This window comes from Solenopsis invicta, chromosome 4 (genome assembly GCF_016802725.1).
Source record: "Solenopsis invicta isolate M01_SB chromosome 4, UNIL_Sinv_3.0, whole genome shotgun sequence".
Taxonomy (NCBI): Eukaryota; Metazoa; Arthropoda; class Insecta; order Hymenoptera; family Formicidae; genus Solenopsis; species Solenopsis invicta.
Window position 1 is genome coordinate 11540990 of NC_052667.1, and position 25843 is coordinate 11566832.

The 25843-nt window shown below is 36.2% G+C and overlaps 1 protein-coding gene across 1 annotated transcript in view; it reads right to left on the reverse strand.

The window, feature by feature from the left end:
* Nucleotides 1-25843, reverse strand: part of LOC105199360 (synaptotagmin-1) — a 197016-nt gene that overhangs the window by 70965 nt on the left and 100208 nt on the right. Inside the window, exon 5 of the mRNA XM_039448672.1 lies at nucleotides 11875-11982. Within this exon, the coding sequence (XP_039304606.1) occupies nucleotides 11875-11982 (108 nt within the window). The remainder of the gene's footprint in view (nucleotides 1-11874; nucleotides 11983-25843) is intronic.

A 25843-nucleotide genomic window follows, 5' to 3' on the forward strand; every position in this document is an offset into this window, starting at 1 on the left:
GTCAAAAATTAAATTTTTTTTAAACAGAATTAAACATAGAGCTAATTTGCTTAAAAAATCAAATAATTTATAAAATTTTTTTGTTTTTTAATTATTTGGTTTTATATTTCAAAATTTTTCATTATTTTTAAGGTTTTTCACAACTTTTTCAAAGTTTTTTGTTTACAGTTTTCACAAAACATTTTTATAAAATGCGAAAAAATATTTTCTGTATTGTGGAAATATTTCTGCGTAAAATGCTGTAAAGCTGATCTCGCTATCATCTTTTCTTTAACTAGAAAAAATTCATCAAGAAGTCAAGTTCGAAAAAAGCTGTTTTTGCGATTATTTAAAAAACGGAGGGTGATGGAAAAAAATGGACAACGTAGTTGTTTTCAGCGCATCAAAATCCTGTAAAAACGTCATTCAAAGTTCAAAGCACAAGACCCCCCCCCCATTTTGTAGATTTGTGTTATAAAAACTTATTAAAATAGATGAAACTTTTTTTTAAATATTGCTTATAGTTATAATCTTTTTAATTTTCTAAATCTAAATATTAAATTAGGTTCTTTGGAAAGTTTGTTTCTAATTTTCTACGCAAGTTAAGAGACGCAATATTTTATTCTCATAAAAACTTTGTTGAAGCAAATACGTTCTGTTTTGTTTCCTGACCTTAGCCCATCTCTCAGGTAACATAATGTTTTTGCTTCAAAACCAAAGATTCTTACTGGCAAAAAAATGGATTAAGGTGCATTTTTACGGCTTCTAAAGATTTGATCTTTTTTTCGAAGAAAATTTTAAAGGAAAGAAATAGTCAGATGAAGCAATATCGGGAGAATATGGGGGATGAGGAAGAACATCTTAGTCAAAGGCCAACTTTCTACGGATAAACATTGGCTGCGTTCAGCAGAACCCAACAGTTTTGCAACCGTTTTATGATTATCTACTGAACGGTCCTAAACGCACCCAACCTTTCAACATGTTTAGTCAGCGGTCGCCATGATTTTCAGCGAACTAAAAGTACGCTGAGTTATAAGCAAAACGTGATTAGAAAAATGGCAGCGTCCAGTGCATCATTACTGTTTGAAGCACAATATACTTATTATTTACTACAATATTATTTACAACGTAGTGAAAACTACGTATTTTTAAAAATACTTTTAAAAATTAACTTTTAATTTAAAATTAACTTTTAATTAACTTTAACTTTTCTTTTTATTTTTAAAGTTTTTCAAAATTAACATTTAATTCAACATAATTTAATTTTAATGTAACTTTTAACTATAAGTTATTTGTTCATGTAACGTAACTAAATTAATTTTTAATCTATTAATTTTAACTTGATTTAGTTAAAAGAATATTTTATCTTACCTAATTCTGATATTTTATTGTACGCCGTATTTCGTAAAGGTTAAGCTACTTAGCGTATTGTTTACGTATGCGTTAGCTTACATTTTTAGAGCGTTCAGCAGAACACTCAACACGTTGCAACTCAGCAGTAAACCGTTGAGCAGCTGCTGAATTCTGCTGAACGCAGCCATTGTAACATGAGGTCTGGCGTTATCGTGGCGAAAGACAACTTTACGTTTGCTGACCAATGTAGGACGCTTCTATGCAATGGCAGCCTTTAATTTATTCAATTGGAGGCTGTACTTCTCTATGCTGATGGTCTGAAGCGTTGTAGAAAGTTACTGGCCTTGCCTGGGATGTTTTTTCTCATATATTCCCCATATTCTTTCAATATTGTCCCATCTGACTATTATTTATTTTTTTCCTTAAAAAATATTTTCAAGAAAAAAATCCAGTTTTTGGAAATCGTAAAAACCTTGATCAATTTTTCGCCAGTAAGAATCTTTTGTTATGGAGCAAGGGCATTATGCAAGGGCATTATGCTACCTGAGAGACGGGACGACTTTTCGCCGTCTTCAAAATGTTTTCCGGCAACTAAAAGATAGCATTTGTGGAAAATATTTTGAAAAAGTGATTAGTGCAGTGAAAACCTGGGCTCGTAACCAAAACGAGGACTGGTACCGACAGGGCATAGACGCCCTAGTGAATCGCTGGAGGAAGGCAATAGAACTTGAAGGAGATTATGTAAAAAAATAAAATGAGTAGATAAAGCATCATTCTTTCATATGTGCAAACATCGTTTTTGTAGAACAAATAATTTTTGTGAAAAAAATGTGGAGCATTACTTTTTGGGCAATCCTTGTATTTATATAAACATATATAAAATTATAGTGTTTTACTATTTTTACAAATGCGGAATAGCATGTAGAATAACTTTTCTGTTATTTGTTTAAATATAAGTATGCAACTAGTAGAAAGTATATGTCAATATAATACAATAATTAAGTTAAATATTAAAGAAATTTTAATATAAAAGAACATTTAAGAAACGTTTAAAAAATGTTGTCTGCTTATTGGGATGTAGAACAAAATTTCTTCATTCATGGATTTATTTCGTCCATCAAAAATATTTATCAAGGGGGAATGGGTATATAGATGCAAATCAGCATCAAGTATTATATTAAATTAATTAATTTAATATAAATAGTGATATTACTAATTCTTATTCGACATGCTGTGTTATGACCAAAAATTAATTCGGCACACATTCTGGTTGAATTCGGAGAAGTATATAAAATCACATAAATAAATATAAGCACTAAGACTTAGCTACGACCGAAGAAGGCTTTCTTACTATCATTGTGTTGTTACACTATCGGTCCAATAACATATTTGTAATAATATTTATGTTTCTCAACAGTATTGCGTTTAAGAAGGAAATCTTGGATTTTAAAATCAAAAGAGCACAAGCATAAGTTGCAAATAATCATTTCGACGTTGAATTAATCTTGAATCTACATCTTTCGATAAAAAGCGATTAATATTGTAGGAATATCGACTTTTTTATTGATTCAACCAGCTGTCAACTATATTAACTATATTAATTTGAATCAAGGTTACTGTTCTGATTGGGTTTGGAATAAAGATTAAAAATTAAACAATAAAAATTTTTTATATTTAATTTAATTATTGTACCATATTGATTTTTTTCTAAAATTGGATTTTTATTTAAATAAATATCAGAAAAGTTGATCCAGATGCTATTTATTTGTGAAAATCTGTAAAAAACTATAATTTTATATATGTTTATATAAATAATATAATTTAATTATATAGGGGAGACCGGGACAATTCGGAAGACTTTCTTTCTTTTGCGTCTCCTGAGTTTTATATTCATTAAAAAAAATTGAACGTTGAACGGTTTGAAAGGTTGAATCTTCACAATGCCATTATAGATAAAACACGAAAATGTACTTGCTTTGAAGTATATATAAAAATGTCGACAAATGCCAAATATTTTGAATAGCCCCGAGCCCAGAGTAATTCGAAGCTAATCTAAAAATATTTTGAAATTTATGTTTTAAGATAAAAAAAATGTAAAAAAGCTATTGTTAAGATTTTTATTCAGAAAACGATATATAGTATTATGAAGAAATATTATATACAATAAAAGAATACAAAAGGATAATAACAGTACATACATTATGCAACAAGGAGCTGAACGCGGTTTCGCCTTCGGACGCTGTTTTCAGCACTTGACTGCGCTACGCGTGCTTCACGCGCGTAGCGCAGTCGAGTGAAAACGTACTCGTGTTGAAAACATTGTCCTGAGTCAAGACCGCGCTCGGGTCCGTGTTGCATATAGTGTTTTACGCAAAAGAAGTACGTTTTTTGCGGCATTCCAGGCAAAACAAGCGTGTGGCGTTTTTCTATCACTGCCTGTCCCGGTTAAAGGTTATGAGAGATCAGTGTACTCCTTTCGCTCATGCATTTTAATCCTACGTTCAGGGCATGCGCTACAAAGCGTTCACAGTTTTTTGACAAAAGTCCGCATGCGCACTTTACGGAAATGTTTGTCTTGGACGGCAATATCCCCCACCCCAAAGATTGCCCACTTATGCCCATGTTCCTGGGAAAACGCGAAAAACGTGCTTTCATTGCATAAAAAATTTTATTGCTTAGCGTTTTCGGAACAAGTTAAGGACAAAATACTAGTCGTATTTTGTGTAATTACGTGTTGTGTAATTATGTGTTGAGTATTAAATTGTGTATTTGGTACACAGAACGTAAATATGAAAAAAAATCGTCCAAACAACGATTCGACGTTTGGTGTTTCAAATAGCCCAGGTATTAACTGTGCGCATTATTGCATGTGATGACAAAAAATAAACATCACACAGCAAAAGTAAACACGAAATGTTTCAAATACATTCAACTAGACACAATACATTTGGAGTTTTAAAAAAAAATCTATTTATCTTACTTAACCCGGCGAGTATGTAGTGAAGAAAGATTACTTTGAGTATGTGGCGGCGTGTGACATACTCCAACACAATAGTGTTTGTAAAATTTTGTTTATGCCAGATTCACGTCAAATAACTGCAATATATTGTAAATGGAGATAATATAAGAAACAATTTCAATAAAAAGCAAATAATATTAATTGTATTTTAATACAATTTCTTGAGATAACAATGGCACTGGTTTTTGGTTACAAAAATTTACTAAGAATAATAAGATTTTACTTAAACTAAAAAAAATTCTAGAAACATAAACAACATGAGATTTTGAACAAACTAAACATATAAAATCTTATTATATCATTGAGAAACGTCTTAGAAACTGGAATCGAAGTTAGTACAATCTTTCCAAGAAACTCCATAAACGTTTATACGCGTGTATCGCTGGCTGACGCAACACTGCGATTCAGCCACTATCCCCTCCCACACTTTCTTAGCTCCAGCTACTCGAAGTTGCTAAAACGTCGCAATAAAATATAAAAAAATATACCAATATAAACAACAGGTGGGGTATGTCACACCCCACCACGGACTCGCCGGCTTAAATTTCGAAAAAAATACTATCAGAAATTACTTCGGCTGTCGCAAAACATTTTTCATTAGTACAACTTCAATATGACGCCGTTACCAACAAAACTTTGTTAGTAGCTTTGTTACATTAAGATGCGTTTATAGTATTTAAAGTGAATTTTTAATATGTACCCATAAAAAGATATTTCCTTTTTTCAAATTACCTTGTCCCCCGAATTGCCCCAGACTCCCCTATTTTAATTATTGTCGATAACATATATTGACCTGTTTATCAGTGAAATATGTACATGTGTTAACAAAAAGTGTTTGCAGATTAGACATCGAAAGCATCTACGTCTAAAACAACATCTAGAAATATTAAATTTAGACGTCTAAAATAACATCTAGGAATAAGAAATTTAGACAGCATAAGATTTTGTATTATTATGTTATTAGACATAATGAATTAACCCTAGTAATTCTTGAAACGCAACTATAATCGATCATCTGCTTATATTATGTGAATATTAGGTTCTTTTACAACACAATAATAACACAATAATAACACAATAATAACACAATAATACAAAATCATATGTTGCCTAAATTTAATATTTCTAGACGTTATTTTAGATGTCTAAATTTAATATTTTTAGATGTTGTTTTAGACGTAGATATAATTATACTATATTTAATTAATACTTCATAATATTTTAGTATCTTTTATTGAAATAAGAGCGGAATTATGTGCAAAAAAAAATAGAATACCAGTGGATACATGGAAAAAATATCTAACGGACCTTTTTGGAGAAAGTGAAAATAAGAAACAAATAGACATACCACACATAAGGCAAGACGTAGAAATCACTATACAAGAGGTAAATAAGGCACTACAGTTGTAGAAAAATAAGAAATCCTTGGGTCAAGACGGTATACAAAACAAATTGCTAAAATATGGCGGCCGAAGTTTAGTAGATGAAATGAGATCCTTAATACAAAAAATCATAAATCAATGTAAAGTACCAAACAGATGGAGGACCAACACAATCATACTAATATTTAAGAAAGGAGATAAACAAGAGCCATCCAATTATAGCGGTATAAATCTGCTGGACACGGCGCTGAAATTTACCACCATTATCACTAACAGAATCAACGCAATTATATCTTAAGGCAGGTAGTCGAGAAATCAATAAAATACAATAAACCAGCCTACCTCTGCTTCATAGATTTAATAAAAGCCTTTGACCGTATCAAACTCGAAGATGTAATACACCTATTATACAGCAGAGACATCTCAATTAATATAATACAAACAATAGAGAATATATACAAAGACAACAAAATACAAGCGCGTGTTAATGGCCAACTAACAGGAACCATTCCAGCGAAAAGGGCATTAGGCAAGGAGACTCCTTGAGCCTGCTATTGTTGAACATCATAATGGACAAAATAATTAAGGGAGTACGCGCTAGTACAGGATATAGAATGGGGACGAAGAGGTCCGTATTCTCTGTTATGCGGATGACGCAGTGCTATTTGCAGAAAGCGAAGATGACTGTCAAAGGCTACTATGTATTTTCAATACAACAGCAAAACAGTACAATGATGATATCAAGTGAAAAGACGAAGTGTATGACTATATCAAAGGAACCAATCAGATGCAAACTTGAAGTCAACAATCAAATAATAACAAGAGATGACATTTAAATACCTTGGTATAGGTATAATAAACGACCTGATTTGGCGAAATAAGCATCTATGGAACGACACAAAAGTCCGAATCTATAAGACAACGATCAGGCCAATTATGACACTGTAGAGACGAGATCAGATACGGCAAGGACAAAACAACTACTACAGATTACAGAAATGAGGATACTAACGAGGGAACCGTACGAAGTTGACACACGAATTTCGTGAAAAAAAGAATATTTGCGTCTAGGTCTACTTAAACTGAAACAAGTGTGATAGGTCTAATTATTCGCTAGCCCATTTGAAAAAAGAAATGGAAGATTGAATAAGTTAAATGCAAGGATTTCGCATATCATAGGTGCCGAAGTTACTTGTATTGCTGCCAGCTCAATTCCAAAAAATTTGAGAGATAATGTTTATAAAACTGATAGAGTTATAGTAGGCTCCAAGGAGAAAAAATTATCAATGAATTGTTTACGTGTGATTATAGAAAAAGGAAATATTTCGGTGAAAGCAAAAATATACATATCAAATAACTTGAAACAAAATTTACTAGGAAAACTGGAAATAAATAAATTTATATTGGTAAGCAAAGTTAACTCGTTGCATGTAAAAAATATGTCGCGAGTGCAACCGATTGTAGAATGCCCAAAAGTTTTTAGCTGATTGGGTGCTTTCAAAAAAGAGTTGAAAATTAATTTAAAAGAAAAGTTTAAGCTATTCTTCCAGTCAGTTCCACGTACCAATTCCTTTACTAAAAAAACTTAAAATAAAATTAAACAAATTAGTCAAAGAAGGAATTATAATTTCAGTAGATTTTCCTACAGAATGGTGCAGTCCAATCGTGATAATTCCTAAAAAGGATACTGGTCAAATAAGAATTTGCGGAGATTTTACACAATTAAGTAAACGTATGAAAAGAGCACATTTTCCGATTCCAAAGATAGAAGTAACTCTTGCAAATTAAAAAAATTTTTAATTTAAAAAATTTTTAATTTTCCGATTCCAAAGATAGGAGTAACTCTTGCAAATTTAAAAAATTTTTAAATATTTTCAAAGTTAGATGTAAAAACTGGGTTTTATCAGATTAAATTAAAAAAAGAAAGCCAACCGCTAATAACTATTATCACGCCATATGGTAGATACATGTTTACCATTTGGTAATAATTGTTTGCCGAATTATTTCACACAATGGTATTCTGAAGTATTGCGATATGTACCAAGAATAGAAATACATATAAATGATGTAATAATTCATGTTGCATCAATGGAGGAGCATAACAAAATGTTGCGTACAGTGTTGAATAGGTTGCAAAAAGCAGAGATAACACTAAATAAAGACAAATGTGTTTTTGGAACAGATAAAATAGAGTTATGAGATTTCTGAAAAAGGCATAGGTATTCTATCTAAACGCTTAAAAGCTATTACAAATGTTGACATTTTACAAAATAAAAAGACATTAATGCAATTCTTAGAAGCGTAAATTATGTTAGCAAATTTATACCAAATAAGTCACAAATTCTTTCTTAAAGGATAAAGCCCATTTTGTATGGCTGGAGCCGCAGGAAAAAGCTTTCAAAGACTTAAAGGAATTGTTAAAAACAACTTCCACATTGTCGCATTTTGATTATACAAAAAAATAGTCATACAAGCCGATGCATCGAGTTACGGGTTAGGTGCAGCGTTAATTTAAATAGGCAAAGACAATAAGCGCGAAATAATTGTGTATGCGTCTACTATGTTAACAGAAACTGAAAAGAAATACAGCCAAATTGAAAAAGAGGCGCTAGTATTTGCGTTTGCAACAGAACATTTTAAAGATTATATTAGAAATCGACATATTTCTCGAAACGGATCATAAACCATTGATTCAGATTTTACAGAGTAAATCGCTTGATAATTTAACTTCACGTTTACAGAGAATAAGATTAAGATTGATGCGGTATAATTATGAAGTAGTGTACCAGGTGTACAAAAATGAAATGCAAATCTTTTTTCAAAAAAAAAAAAAAAAAACACGTTAAATTTGATATAAAGTAATTTATTAAAAATATGCTTCATTGCTAGTTATACATTTTTCCCATCTTTTGGGTAATTAATGGATACAATGCCACTAAAAATCTTTCCCTTTTGCCGCGAACCATTCATCAAGCCATTTTTTCACATTTTTGTATGAACCAAAGCGCTGTTTAGGAAATGCATGACCCATCGATGCAAACAAGTGGTAATCGGAAGGAGTCAAGTCTGATGAGTAAGCCGCATAGGCTAGAATTTTCCAGCTGAGTGCTTCCAACGTGTCGCGAACCGATTTTGCCGTATGTGATGGAGCATTGTCATAAAGAAAACTGATTTTGTGTTGCCTTTTTCGATATTCTGGTCGTTTTTCAAGTAACGGTTCAAATCCATCAATTGTTGTTGGTAGTATTTGATATTAACCGTTTTACCAGGCTTTAACAGCTCGTAATAGACCACACCCTTCTGGTCCTACCAAACACAGAGCATCGTCTTCCTGCCAAAACTATTCGGTCTTGCGATTGATGTAAATAGTGCGCCTGATTCTACCCATGATTTTTTGCGCTTGGAATTTTTAAAATATATCCACTTCTCATCCCCAGTAACGATACGATGAAAAACGACATTCTTTTGTATCGTTCGGAAAAATTTCCCATGTGTTTTTGCTCCTCTCCATTTACCTCTAGTAATAGCAGACATTGTATGGATTATTGATAAGCGGATTTATGCGAAAATGTTAAATAAGGACGAAAATCCAAATTCATACATTGTCAAAACGGAAAATAGTAGGGTGATTTATTGAAACCGATGGCATTTAATACATTGCTCACTATAAAGATAATATAGAAGTAGAAGAAAATTGCGATGATCTAGTTTATATAGATGAAGATACACGTTGTGCGAATACTAAAAAACGACAATAGAGCAGTCAGAAAAAGTAGACGAAATTAGGCAAGACATCGTTGATAGTGGCAAAGCTATTAATGTAAATTCAGCAAAACCAACAAAAGAGCAAGCATGTAATCAAAGGCCAAAGCGGAAAATTGTACCGAGTACTCGTCTTAAAGATTTTGTATGACAATCAGATTTTGTAAAGAAAATAAAAGAGCGTTAAGTGAGCGCGTGTTCAGGGCCATCTACAGAATTAGAAAGTCAGTAGTAGAATCACTAGAGCAAGCGCGATGACGCAGCAAAGACGTGAGACGCTTTTGAGCACGCGGCCACACGCCACTACAAAGTAGCGCACGAACATAAACGGTCGTATCTTTTATCCTATCTTAACCTCAACCTAAAGATACTCGTAGCGCTTAATACCACAACAATATATATATATATATTGTGATATATATATATATATATATATATATATATATATATATATTGTGACGTGGCAGTTTTATCTGCCTCGCCACTTCGTCCTCCGCCTAAGTGTAGCGCGAGGAGACGCGAACGACCGGGCCGGGCACTCAACGAGAGAGCGAAATCTCCGGCGGGACTGCGTTGCGTGTTATTTTATTTATTCATTCGCGGCTTATTACATGTAACTGCGGGCACCTCGACAAACGCCGCCGAAGGACCAGCAGCGGCGAGGGAGACGGACCGCGACAGGAAAGGGAGAGGGCGATCGTCCAGGGCCGGCGCACAGGAAAACGCCGACGGAGAGGAGGACGAGACCAGACGTGGCGACAGATAAACGCCACGCAAAGGAGGCTCGCGAATGGCACGGCTGATGGACAGGCTGGGGCGGACGAACGGCCAGGACGAGGGCCGTCGAATGCCGGCTGTCCATCGAGGAGGGTAGCGGCGAAGAGTTGCCGCTGGAGAAATTCTGCTGCTGTCGTCCGCGAGGACGACAAGAACGACGAAGATGTAGGATGCCGACGGGGACCGCACGACACCTGCGGAAACCCGACACTGCGCTGCCGTGACGTCACGGCTAGATAAGGGCGGCCGCTGATAGGCCGCGCCTCTAGGCGCAAGGATATCGCGCACCCTGTGGGAGGGGTAGCGCTCATCGATCGCGCATCGAACGCGATCCTCTCGGCTTTTGCGTGCGACCCGGCGATCCCTGCGGTGCGAAGCGTGAGCGAGCGTGCGAGATATCGGCTGGAGATATCGGGAGCGGCTATCGTCGAGTGTGCCAGGCCCGGACAAGCCCCGCGGATCGAGGAGCGGAGGAAGAACCGTGCTGAAGTCGAGGTGACCCGTCTAACCGCTGTGTGAAGCCACGAGCTGTCGGTGTCGACCGGCTCGCGTTCTGAGGTGGAGCCATTAGGTTAGTATGCGAGTGCGTCCGCCGCGTGGCGATTGAACGCACCTTGCTTCTTAGTGTTTGGCTGGCTCTCCACCTCAAGCCCGAGACCTCGTCGAGGCACCCAGCTGTCGGCTGTGTTTGAGCCGTCCCGCCGTAGAAGCTCACGGACGACCGGCTTCCCGGGGAAGCCGCAAAGCCCTCGCGCACGTGCGTGAGTCGTGTTACGGCCGTGATCATACGGCCGTCCGAGATATCGGTGACTTGGTGTATCGCGCGTGGTCTATTAATTTTGTAATGCGGTTCCGGCGACTGTGTTGTCGTCGGCGCGAATCTTTTACTGTACGCACTTCCGTCTCAGAATTGCGTTGCTCGCCTTAGCGGAGGCTCTGCGTTCGCGTTCTCGCCGCGCCGGTCAGAGCTCGCGTGATTGGTTGTCGCGCTTCGCGCAGGACCAGTCGTTGTGATCGGCGCGTGTCGCGTAATTATGGTCGGAGTCGAGATAATTCCCGCGTCCGACTTATTAATTTCTTTTTGTCAATGCCTTATCTCTTTGTCTTTCTTTCTTACGCTAACCGCTGTTCCTTTTTTTTTTGTTCTTATTTTCTTGTAAGCCGTCTCTATTATGCACTGCAATACATGTGTTCTCTATCTGTTATATCGGCCTGACTTTACTTGATTTCTCGCCTACCCGTCGTCTCCCGTAAGAGAGCCGCTTCGTCCCTGTCTCCGCTACCCCGCCCCTCTACCGGTTAGAGGAGCTAGCTGGCCGCGTGCGAGCGACGATTTCGCGTTTCGGCATGACGCATTCTCGCGTGTTGTGAATCCGTGTTTAGAGTGGAAAAGTGAACCAATCTCGCGATTTGGTGCGAGCGTTTGGTGTTGCTCGGTTCGCTCGTCGCTCCCGCGCGTGTTTCGCGAGTTATCCCGTTGTTTGATTGCGTACTTCGCCGTTGCTCTCCGGCGTCAGGAAAAGTACGTGACAATATATATATATATATATATACACACACACACATATATATAAAAGAGGGCATAAAATTGCATAAATATACCTCGATAAGTTTCACGGTGAGTATTCCAGCGTTACCGTCGTATATCAATCCCAATTTTAATTCACCTCTGATTTCATCGGATGAAGAAGTTGAAGAAGAAGATGAAAGCTGCAATACAGAAATACAATAGTAATGTAATTATCGAATCAAAAACACAACATAACTGTAAACTTATTTTTCTTATATATGAAAAGATTAGTAGATGTTGGGCCGATTCCGGACTACTATGTGTTAGTGCGAATACGTGTGCGTGTGCGTGTGCGTGTGCGTGTGCGTGCGTGTGTGCGTGCGTGCGTGTGTGCGTGTGTGTGTGTATGTGTGTGGAACGTCACAAGGGTCAGATTTATTTGCTATCTTTCTCCCTCTCTCTTTCCCTCTTTCTCTTTCTAATGACGTTTTTCCCGAATCATTGTTATTTGTTAGACTAATTTTTAATAAAATTGATATGAATTTTTATTATGTTTATATTAGGTTAATATTAACCTAATATAAATTGTATATTAATTTTTTTTTAAATTAATTTAGCAAATAACAATTATTTGGCAATAAAACGTATTCTTTTCTCTCTCCCTCTCTTCCCCCCCTTCTCTATCTTTCTTCCATAGTGTTTTTTCTCGAATAATTGATAAACTAATTTTAATAAATTGATATAAATTTTTATTATGTTTATATTAGGTTAATATTAACCTAATATTAATTTAATTTAAATTTTACATCAATTTATTAAAATTAGTTTAACAATTATTTGGGAATAAAACGTATCTCTCTTCTTCTGCCTCTCTATCTCCTTCTCCCTCTTTCCCATATAATTTAGATTTTTTTCGTATTAAAATATTTATTTAACAAATATTTAGAAAAAACGTATCGTTTTCTCTCTCTCTCTCTCTTTTTCTTTTTTTAATCTCTCATTTATATATTGTTTAAATTTTCGTATTAAAAGAAATTGTTTCAGCATTTTAGGAAGAAGAAATGTTTTTCTCTTCCATTGTCAGGAAATATTTTATGACCCCTTATTTAAAATCCCTATACTTGTCGCCGACGTTGTAGATGACAAATTTTTACCTGCTTTATACGGGTAATGTTTTTGCTCACACCCCCTCTTGCGGTACGCTATTGCGTCGGTCGCATGTTTTTGGCCACATTACGGCCGCACGCGTTACGGCTATTGTTTGCTTGCTCGCATTTTTATACGTATATTAATATCCCACATAGCACGTAATATTTCTGTGATATCACAGAATCATTGCAATATCACAGAAATATTACATATAACTGTGAAATATCACAGAAATATTACTGTGATATTACACAGTGATAATAACATTAAAATATTCCAATGATATTGCAATATATTGTTGCAATATTTAATTTCAAAGAACAAGGTAATGTCAAACCACGTTTTTATTATGTCTTATTAATGCAACGTCACTATCTCTTTGATTAATTTCGATATTTTTAGTATCCTTAATATTCTTGGTAATTTCGGTATCCTATAGAAGAAATCAACTTACAAATAAAATAATTATGTCTTTGCCCTTTCGTGGAATAAAAGTAAATGTTAAGAAAAAAAATTAATTAACTTTATTATTAGTTTAGATATTTACTTAGTTTATTCCTTAAACTGTATATATGTATAAACTATAATGTACGCTCTTCTATGTAATCTATCAATTTAATTGTTGCTTTACAACTCGATCAATAATGATTTTATTAAAAAATTACAGAAAAACCTTTGTATTTATCTTATTGTCATTTATAATTTTTACAGGAGCACAAAATTGATTTTAATTTTTAAAAATTTTTATCATGAGGAATTTAAAAAAAAAAAAGGTTTACAAAAAGTTTTGTTAATACACATTTATTATTCACTTGGCAATAAATATTTCAAAGTATATTAAGAAGTTTTTAAAAAAATATACATTTTTACGTCATTTAATATTTACTGCTCGGTACATTATTTTGTGAAATAGTTTATTCATTAATATTGATTAGACTATTATACACCACAGTAAAAGGTTTTTCTAGTTAATTAAAATATTAAATTTCCAACAAATTTTTCTTTAGATTTCACTTTTTTTTCAACTCTATTAAAAAATATGATTATATATATTCTATCATTAATTAGGTATTTTACAATGTTCATTAATTATATGTATGTATATAATGTTGCGGCTCGGTCACCGACCGTCACAACATACGACGAAACAAGCGAGCGCGTACACAGCCCCTATGCGGTCCCGCCGTGTGTATAAGACTCCACGCAAACAAATGAGTGCTAGCACCACCGCTAGGTGGCCGCGCCGCTGGAGACCTTCTGAGTCAAGTGCAGCCTCAGGTGTTATATCTAGACGCCACTGTGGCCGACCGGGCCGACTCATCACGACTCACTAGCTCACACTTCAGTGAGATTTTAAAGAAAATTGTTGCTTGTTGTAATTTGGAAACAAATACTTGTTCTAATTTTTTTCCAATGTAACGTCCCTTGAAAAAAAAGTTGATAAACTTGTTTCAATAAACTGATCACTGATCAGTAACTGATTATGTTTTGTCAGTTACTGATCAGTAATCAGTTTATTGAAACAAGTTTATCAATTTTTTTTTAAGGGGTACGTGTGGAACGCTGTTCCATATAAAATTTTATATTTTTACATGTAAATAATATTTTGTATTGTTATTTAATCTTGAACATAAATTAAAATTATAATTCAAATTGAATCTTTTTTAACAAAAATGAAAAAGGATACAAGAGATTTTTTTTTGTAAATTAAACATTTATTACGTTTACATTATTGTATTCTGTTTTAAGAAATATAATTCTTTTTTTTATGTTTAATATATTATATTACATGTAACGATATGAAAATAATATTAAGAATAACAATAAAAATAAAATTAATTGAAATAATTTATTTATTTAATTTTTTGCAATATTATTTAAATATCACATAAACATCACAGAAATATTGTGAAATATCACAGTAATATTACTATGAAATATCACAGTAATATTACTGTGATGCGTTTTCGCGGACATTTTGATATTACTGTGATATCACAGTAATATTTCGTGATATTTCTGCAATATTTCATTTGTAATATTGCAATGTAAAAGTGATATTGCTATGATATCACTGCAATATTACGTGCTATGTGGGATACTATACTATACATATACTATACAGGAAAGGTGAACAAGGCAAATCATTTTTAAATTTAATGTATGTATTAAAATTTTACATTTATTTTTTAAAATTACAAATTCTATGAAATATATTTAATTTTTTTATTTTGTGAAATGATCCCCTGAGTTAGCTCTATCACTCCTAATCATTTTCCAAAACAGGATTTTAGAGAGATGTCCCTCGTCGTTCTTCTACTTATGGTTTTATTCTGTAACATAACAAAATAGGGAAAAATTTAATAACAGAACGTTATATACATATAATAATTGCAATTGAAAAAGAATATTACTTACTGGCAATGTTACTCTTCCACCTCGAGTTCGGGAACATTCTTCTCGCTTCTCTCGCGTTGCCGAAGGATGCCCATCGCAAGTCAAACAATTTGCATTATCGTCCTTCTATTGAGGAGAAGGAGGATATCTTCCAGAATATTAATTATGGAAGATTTAAACACATTTTGCCTAATTGCCCTTTTTTCATTTTTATCCAGGTCAGAATCATTTTCCTCATTGCGCACTTCAGGTTTGCTTTCCACGTCAGAAATGCATGCTCACTCATTTTTGCGATTTTTGGCTTTTAAGTATGTAAACTCAAACTGCTTCGAGAGCCCGAATAAGACTAACTGATGACAGAACGACTGTGTCCAAGCTTAAAAATGTAGCAAAAAAAATTGTGTGTGATTTTAACATGAAAACGGAATTTTATGGCAAGACAAATAATTAGGTGTTCATCTCCGAAAGAGATGAGACCCTTGACCGCTGCTAATGGGTACAACGTGTCATCAAAAAAATGAATCAAAAATATTTGATACCTACGTACGCTCTCGCTTCCGTCTCGTAACGTTTGCACCTTATTTATTATGGGAAGGTGGAAAATGGAAATAACATTAGACATTATTTTTAAAAACTTTTTATTTGTGCATTTATTAAACGTGTAAGGCATCGTATACAATATTGTCCAAAGCGTACATTAATAGTTCACAGTCTAAGAGCGAAGTTTTATCATACATTTCGTGTAACAATTTCGTCGCATCGCATTTATTGTTAACACAATTTTGGCACAAAAGAGATACAAAATGTTTATATTTTTTGTTTACAGCATACGAGTATATATTCTGATATAATTGGTAATATGCATGCTCAACGCAATGCTTAATTTCGAATAAAAACAATATAGTTGACGGTTTCATGTACATGCAAGTACCACACGGCGTCGACTTTACTATAGTTCCATCGCTCACATTTACAATTTGTATAGTTAGATTGCGGTGAGTGATGCCGCATCAGTTGCCTGCACAAGTTGCTTGATGTCCGCACGTCTTTGAAATAATGCCTTCCACGGTTTGTAATGTAGAATTATTTGGTTGCCTCGGTTGTCTCTGATAATTAATTTTACAAAGGAAATCGGCCCTGCGCTGATCCCAACGTCAAGATATTTATAAGCTGTAAGCGTCAATCTCCTCCCCAAAATGCGAGGCGTATACTTTGGTTCCAATGATCTGTAAATAAAAATATAAGGATAAGTGAGTTGTAAAAAATAAGAAGAAATATAAAAATATTTATTTAAAAATATGTATAGATACTTACAATTTTTTTCACACGCTTCGGTCTGGATTGGAACGTAGTAATTTGCCATGTTTTATATTCTTTTTCGTTATTTCAGTGACTGATACTTCAATGCTGAATCCGTTCATACGAGCGACTAATGCACGACTGATCGCAAATTCTAACATTTTTAGAAATAAGGTTTTATGGAATTTTAAAAAGGGAAAAACATATCTTCTTTTCCCAGGAATTTGATTGTTGCCGCTTAAACATGTTGCGGCACGTATACGGGTAATTTTAAAACTCGTAAAATACTTTGTTAGTTTTTCTTACAAGCAATATCTCATTTAACACCTTTATAAATACACCGGAAAATCTTTCCGGTGTTTAATCTTTTCGAACAATAGTTTCCCATTATTAGAGTATAGGAAGCTGATCAAGAGGAAGAAGGAGGAGAACGAAAACTGGGAAAAAGAGTTGAAAGAGATAAAAACGGAAAATTAGGTGTGCGAAATGGTAGGTAAAACTAGGGGGAGAAGAAGAGTGAATGAGGGGATTAAAATGGAGGAGGAATGGAACAAATATTTTAGGGGCTTGTTGTGGGGAGTGAATGAGAGAGTAAGGAGAGGCGCGGACAGGGAAAGGGGAGGAGACCAGGAGACCTCACTAACGCGTGAGGAGATAAAGAGAGTGTTGGCGGGAATAAAGGACAAAAAAGCAGCTGGGGCGGATGGGATTCCGGCGGAAGTGTGGAAATACGGGGAGCAGAAGATGGAGCAATGGGTTTGGAGGATATGTGACAGGATCTGGAGGGGGGAAGGATTGAGGAGTGGAGTGATGGGGTGATTGTTCCGATCGTGAAAAAGGGGGAGGGGATGAGCATGGAGGAGTACAGAGGAGTGTCGCTGACGTCCTCGTTTTATAAAGTGTATACGACGGTGCTAGCAAACAGATTAAAGAAAGAGGTAGAGGAAAAAGGGTCGATTCCGCAGAACCAAACGGGGTTCCGAAAGGGTTTAGGGACGATGGATAACATCTACGTGTTAAACTATCTGATAAACAGGCAGGTCAGCAAGCCGGGAGGGAAAATGGTTGCGTTCTTTATGGATCTAAGGGCCACGTTTGATTGTGTGAATAAAGGGATATTGGCAAAAGCAATAAGGGATAGAGGGGTTAAAGAAGGGCTGATGGTAAGATGGGAGGATGTGCTTAGGGAAACAAGGAATCGGGTGAGAGTAAGGGAAAATCTAGGAGAGTATTTTTGGACGGAAAGGGGGGTGAGACAGGGGTGTTCCTTGAGTCCGACCTTATTCAACCTGTTAACGGCGGATCTGGAACAAGTGATGAAAAAAGGTGGATGGGGGGGGGAGTTAAACTGGGAGAAGAAAAAGTCTATTCCTTGTCGTATGCAGACAATATGGTGCTGTTGGCGGAGGAGGAGGATGATATGAGAAGCATACTGGTTAGGTTGGAGAGGTACCTAGATGGTAAAGGACTGGAACTCAATGTGGGCAAGACAAGGTTTATAAAGTTCAGGAAAGGGAAGGGGGAAGGAAAAGGAAAGTGAATTGGAGGTGGAAAGGAAAGGCAATAGAGGAAGTAAAAGAGTTTTATTACCTGGGTTACGTAGTGCAAAGCAATGGGGGGGCAGAGGGCACAGGTGAGGGAAAAGTTAAGGAGAGGAGCAGGAATAATGGGAAAAATATGGGGAATTGTGAAAAGAAGGTTTAAGGGGGACTGGGGAAGATTGTGCTGGTTATTTGACGTGCTGTTTTGACCGGTGATTATGGGGTTAAAATATGGGGATGGAAGGAGAGGGACGCATTGGAAAGAATACTTGAAAGATTCCTGAAATGGGTGTTGGGGCTAAATTGGGGGACGCCCGGGTGAGGGAAGAACTGCAAAAAGGAAAGTTAAGGGAAAGAGCGAGATTAAGGGCAATAGGGTTTGAAAAAAGGTTTGAGAAAAGAAGAGGAAGCAAACTAGCAAAGAGGTGTTGGAAGGAAGTGAAAACAAGAACTAGAGGAAAGAAAAGTTTGTCAGAATGGGAGAGAAAAGAAGGGGTTTTTTTGGGATGAGAAGAGTGGGGGTGGATGAGAGGGGTATAGTAGGGAGTGATATGGAGAACCTGATTAAGAAGAAGAGAGAGATGCAAAGGGAGGAAAGATGGAAGAGAATAATGAAAACAAAGGGTAATAGGAAATATAAATGAATTAAGTGAGAGGAATTTCCGGGGTATTTAAAAAAAGGGTGGGGAGAGAGTAGGTGGCAAAAGGTGGCGAGATTTAGGCTAGGGAACGGGATGAGGGGTAACAGACACTGGGAGGGGGAAGAGCGTAAGAGGGAGGATGTGTGAACGTATGAACGGAACGTGAGAGCATGGGTGAGAGGAATGTGTGAATTGGGAGCATGAGAAGGGATGGCAGGAGATGAGGGGGATTGTGCTGGGAGAATATGGGGAGAGAGAAAAATGGTTAAGGAAGTTGGAAGTATTGAGAGGGGAGAATGGATGTGAAGAGCGAGGGGAAGAATGGGTGTATGAAGATATGAATGAGCAAGTGGAAGAGAGGATGATTGAATGGGGCTCACAGGAAACACCGGAAGCGGAGGTTCCGATAGGTTAGGTAGGATTGCGGCGTGTGTGTGTGTGTGTGTGTGTGTGTGTGTGTGTGTGTACAGTAGGAGAGGATAGGATAGATTTAAGTGTAGATCGTGGCGTCCTAGTTTGTAAGCTTAAGTAAGTTAGTTGGTAAGGAATAATTGTATGGAGATGTAACCCTAAGGGAATGCAATAAATTATATCTATCTATCAATAGTTTCGTATTAGACCCTAAGTAAAAGACTGATGCATCAATCATCACGAGTTTTCTTCTTTGTAAGGAAACCGAACTAATCGGTATATTTCACACAAACATTCTTGCAAATTGGGTGTCACTTAAAAAAAAACCATGCAATGTTGAAGAAAAAATTCTTTTGGCTTACAATAGTTAGTCTTAAGTCGCCTCTTATGACGAACGCATCGCTCGTGTCAAAAATAAAAACTTTTAAGAGTACAGTTGTACGTGACATTTTTTGCACGTAACAGAATACGCTTTTTTAATTGCGCAAATTTTAAATAAAAGAAATGGATAATTGTGCAAATATCGACGAAGACGTATTTTTTTGAGAATATTGGGAACATAGATCCCGAAAATCGCATAGACAATGATAACAAAGCTTTCGAAGAAGTGAATTTTGAAGACATTTTAAACGAAGAAAAAAAAGAAGAAGAAAAAGAAAAAGATGTTCTCCGACGATAACGGTTATAACAGTGAGCACCTTGAGGATTTTATAGAAAGAGACGTGCCATCTGCTATGCAACTCAGTGCTCTGCATATGACTACAAAAATTTGCAAGATAGTTTATTATATGCTTACTCTCCATGAAGGTTACACTCAAGTAACGTGTCCTTCATGCATGATGGAAGGTGATCGCGCGGATTTTGGATTAGCGCAAGTCATTCGACTCCATCAAACTGGGCCTATTGAGCTTTCTAGTAAGTATTGCAAATGCTGCCAAAAATCAACGTTTATAAACATTCCGTGCAACATGTGTCCAATGTGTATGCCCACAATAAAAAACTGAAAAATGGAAAACATTGAGTAAGTGGAACGTGAACTACTTGAGCAATGCTTGCAGGTTGCGACTTTGATGGAGTTTTTTGTATGGCTGCAACGATGTGACAAATGCCTCAAACAGCTTGAAGAACGCTGTAGTGCCAAACGTTCTCGGCTTGCTATTGGGCATAAACAATCTCTAGTTGCGAGAATCACGCGACTTGCTGGTGCAAAGATTCAATTAGAGAAACGTTTTATACACGTTGGTGGTGGTGGATACGCGAGTATTAGTGCCAGTGATAAAAAAGCGCAGTGATAATAATTTGCTTGAATGGCCCTAATAACATATTTATTTAAGCCACAAAAATTTTTTTCACAGTGTACATACATAGAATAACTTGCTTTTATACAATTTCTCGTTAATTAGATTAATTAGAATTAGTATTAAAAACATATCGTTTGTTTGAGACAAACTTTATATTCAAGTATAATTATCCATTAAACTATTTTTAATATCAACTTCAATAAATCTTATTTAAAGATATAGTTCGCCATTATTTCGATGAAACTTTTCCCCAATGGTTTGGAAGAGGTTTGATAACTCCGTGGCCTGCTCGATCTTCGGATTACAATCCGTGTGATTTTTGTCTTTGGGGAGCAATAAAAGAAAAAATATTTATGCACACCAACATCGACAGCTATCAAGATAACGGAATTAGTATGTCGCACTATTGAGGGAATTAGTAATGTTCAAGTTCGAAGAGCTACGCAAAATGTACAGAAAAGAGCAAGAACGTGTATCGAAGTAGGAGGATCACTCTTCAAACATTTATTATAATTATAAGGAAATAAATAATTAATTCATGTTGAATTGATAAATTACAATAACACCGAAACGTTTATTTTAGTTATGCACCTTAGGATCTTTAAGGTTTTTTTTAAACAAGGTGGAAAGAGTGTGTGTGTGTGTGTGTGTGTGTGTGTGTGTGTTTTTGATTACAGCCGTTTCGCTGCTCATCGTTGTTCTCCCGCCGCGTAGTTTGTCAGCTCCGCTCCGCCCGTCTATTGTCCGTCACTGCTTTCTTTTTATAGATGGGCGCTCATTCGCTAACTTGAACATCATATAGCATGGAACAGAAAGCTCAGATCAGAAAATGACTCAGGACTTTTCGACTTGGATTCGTGTCCTCTAACTCATGGTATACTCCAGGCCCCTTTGCTTTGTTACACCTTGTGTGTGTGTGTGTGTGTGTGTGTGTGTGTGCGCGCGCGCGCGCGCCCGCGCACACGCATCCTCAATGCTGAGGCATTGTATCTATGGACTAAAAATAATATGAAAGAGATAATAATTTTATTTTGTTTGAAAACAAATCACAACAAATTAAGTAAATTTTTGGAACCAAGATTCGCATTAGCAAAAACTATTTCGGGTACATTAAAATATCATGCAATTATTTTTGCAAACAAAAATAAATTAATTAAAAAAATTTAGTTTTAATGAGGAATAAGACTTTTTTCCAAAAAAATAGAAAAAAATAAATAAGTCTGAATAATATAAAACGCAGACTTCACAACTATTTTTTATTTTATAGTTATTTGTTAAAAATATATTTACGTAATACTAAATAATTGGTCAATAGAAATTGATATTAGCTAGCTTTTGGGTGAAATTATAATTTTGTATTGATAAAAAGATTTATTTTCGAGAGGATCTCATTGCCATCCCAAAATTTGCTTTATGATGCGATATTCTACATATATTAAAGTATTTTCAAAAATTTTTTCAAATTTTTAAAAATGGATAGTTGTTCATTTTTTTATTTAAATCTAAAAAATTAATTTTTTTAATACTATTAAATTTTTGTCAATAAAATTAATATTTTTATCTGAAAGTACGGAAAAAATCCTAAAAAAATCATGTCTCTAAAATTTTTTAAATTTTAGCTACAAATGTTTAAAAAAAGAAAAACATTTTTTTTAATTTAAACAATAGCCTTTAATGTCTTTGACGCAAAGCATATAATACTTTGTTACGTCTGGCGAGAAAATTTTTATTTTTCCGCGCCATCCGTACTAATAATAGCCTAATTAGAATCCGAAAACATCCTCCGATCAATTAAATGAATCCTACATCAGTATCATAAATCGATATTGCTCGATTTCAAATCTCATACGGCTTGGCTACATCGCGGTGCCGCCCCCTCGACGCGCAACACCCGCGAGTGTCCATCGGCGCGAGATAAACATCGTGCGCGCCGACCCCTCGGCTCGCGACCCCCTCTAACCGCCAAGCTCCGCGTTTTGGAATTCTATTCATCTTTCCACTTTAATATAAAATACTGGGCACGGCAAATTTATAATTATCGAAACGTGATCCACTCATGGACGCTTCCTATGCTGCGCCATGCAACTTTGATCGAAACAACTCTAAAATCGCGGCCAATAAAAATGCCAAACGATTTTGAATCAATTAATCTCTTACGAATGATAATAAAACCTTAACTTGTTATACGTAAAACTACTGCATGTGCTTGGCGCTATCGCCTCACACACTCTCAATTATAATATAATTTCTATTAAATTCTATTAATTTTCTGAGCACTGGATTTCCGCGTCGGGGCTTGGTATGCGGTGCCCCCGCAAGTCGCGATCCCCGGAGAAGTCTACAACCGCTCGCGTGAACTATAGGCGCAAGCCGCGCGGTCGCGGAGCGGGGCGGGCTTCTAAGGGCCACACGTTACGAAAAACTATCGCTTCGAATTTTCCGCGAACCTGAGGAATCGTCCCGCGACACCTCTTGCCCATATCCTTGCCTATATAAGGAGCGAAATCGGAGCTCGAAATTCAGATCAGTCTTGTTGGTCGAGCGAGAATCGCTGCCATCGGCGACCGCCAACGTGCAGACTTCCAGGTATGATCTCAGCGACGAGTGGGTCTTACTCCTGACGAAGACGTTGGTCTTCGGGGTGGCCCCGGTCGAATCTCCTTTTTCCCTCTCTCCCCTTCCCATTAGAGATCCTGAGGGTTGAACCACACCTAGCATTAGCTAGAGTGTGGCCTCACTCGTTTCTCTGCCTCCCTTTCATCCGAGCGTTGGAGAAGACTCGCGAAAGCGACTCTCCGATGTTTCCCCTCTCTCCCTCTCCTACGGCGTCGAAGAAGACTCGCTAACGCGACTCTTCGACACCGTCCTTCTTCCTTTCCTATCCTGTCGAGGAAGACTCGCTAGCGCAACTCCTCGACGCATTCACCGTCTCCTCTTTTCCCGAATAATATCCACCTCCAAGGGGGCGTTCTAACGGGTGTCCACTCCGACCCAGCGGATTCGTCTCTCACAACGTATACTCGTATTTTCGATTAGTTTCTTATCAGTAATAATTTGTCTTACTAAAATTCGTGGATCATTCACACTGACCTCTCTCTCTATCAATCTCTATTGCGTTGAAATCGTTCTTCAGAAGACCGATAAGTCATCGGCTCATTTATACATTCACGTGGCAATCCTTCTCACTGATTCAATGCATCTCTTCAAGAAGCCATGGGTCGAAAAGGGACCGCGGCACCGACCCCGCGGAGACTGCCGATCATTACCGAGGGCAAAAAAATCAATTTAAGGTTGACCCGGGATCGACACGGAAATTTTTATTGTACCCGCAGTTAGGCCGTACAGTTATTATCTTTTCTGTAGTTTCCTTGTGTTCATAAATATATGCTATCAATTCAACTATCGTGCACGCTCTGTCATTCATTTAACTCCACGCCAAGCTCAATCACGCATGTCCAAACTCTTTCGACTTTAGTAAAATATTATTAAACCTTTCCAAATTCATTGCGTATTCATTACACAATTACACACACACACACACATATATATATATATATATGTATGTATATCCTCCCAAAATATCTCCTAGTACTTGCATAAACGAATGGTCGTGCGTCGGGGCGTGTCACCGCACGATTCCGAGCCACGACTCGTGACAGCTGCCTATATCTCAGAAGTAAATCCAACCAAAACTAACTAACGAGCAAGATCTACGTCCCGGATAGCAATCTCGCGAATCCGCGGACGTAACAACTGGTGACAGCGGTGGGATACCAAAATACCCACTTATTCACCAAAACTAACCAAAGAACAAGATCTACGTCCCGGATCGCAACCTCGCGAATCCGCGGACGTAACAACTTATTTTTTTTTATTAATAATCTTACATAGTACGTCTATTAACATGTTTTCATTATCATTTAAAAAATCCCAAACAGTTTATTTTTAGGTGGACTCCTTTCACGTGGAATGCCCCATATACACATATACATATATACTAGGTGATTTAGAACAACCCTGTGTCCTGGTAAAGGCGTGTTCTTGGTGAAATTCTGAGACAAATGTTTCTTCTACAAAAATTTTGTCGGATGCTTACTTTTTGAATTATAACGGGATAAAGTTAGCAAATTACGAGCCGTGTAGACCATGGTGAAAAGATACAAGGTGAACCATTCCGGTAAGTGCACAGTCATCCAAAAGTAGTGGGGAGTAGTGAGCCAATCAGCTTTTCCCCAAAATGCAAAATTCAATATGGTCGACACTAACATGTGTCATTGTTGATAAAAGAACAGATGAATAATATAGTAAAAGTACTGCAGATTGATTAAAGTCATCAATATGCCGAGGTGTTTCGTAAAAAATTATAAAAGTTGTACAAATTATGGTTTTAATAAATGCGTGAAGTATTTCTCATTCCCTCAAGATCCGGAATTACGATTAAAATGGTTGGAGGCTTGTCGCAGAGATGACAATTTAAAGGTTACGCATGGTAAATATAAATATTGTATCATTTTCATTAATTTAAAAATTACATTGAAATCACAGGGAAAACCGGGGCTATTCGGAAGACATTTTTTTCTTTTGCATTTTCTGAGTCTTGTATTCATTGAAAAAAAAGTTGGACGGTTTGAAGGTTAAACCTTTTCCTTCACAATGCTTTTATAGATAGAAGACGGAAATTTATTTGCTTTGAACTACATATAAAAATGTTGACCAGTGGCAAAAATTTCAAATAGCCCTAAGCCCGAGATAAGTCGAAGCTAGTTCGGGAATATTCTAAAATTTTTTTTTTTAAATGTAAAAAATGTAAAAAGCTATTGTTAAGACTTTGCTTGCTTCAGAAAAAGATATATAGTGTTATAAAGAAAGGGCCTAGCGGAATAAGTATGGTGAAAGTGCCCCCACGGCTTTCCGAGTTGGTCTTTTTTTCTAAGATAACTTATATGAAAAGACGCTTACATAGAGGGGAAAATGGTAATATGGCGCCCATTTTCATTTTATTAAATAACTTTGTTTATAATTAATCTTTTCTATTGAAACTTGAACGATTACATTCAACAGAGTGTTGTTTGACAGATTTTAGGACTCAAAGTAATGAAATATTTGACTCGTTAAGAATTAGGACAATGCCATGTGAAGTGGAGGCTGTTTGATTTCAACTTTCTTTGTTGAAGATGACCCGAAACAGGGTCGCAACGTCCTTGAATTCATTTTGAATAAACTCAAAAATATGCGTACCAACATCAGCGTCTTGACTCTCATTAGCCCCTCTTTCAATTCTATTAATGAAATATTTATTATTTAGTGATTTATAAAAATCTA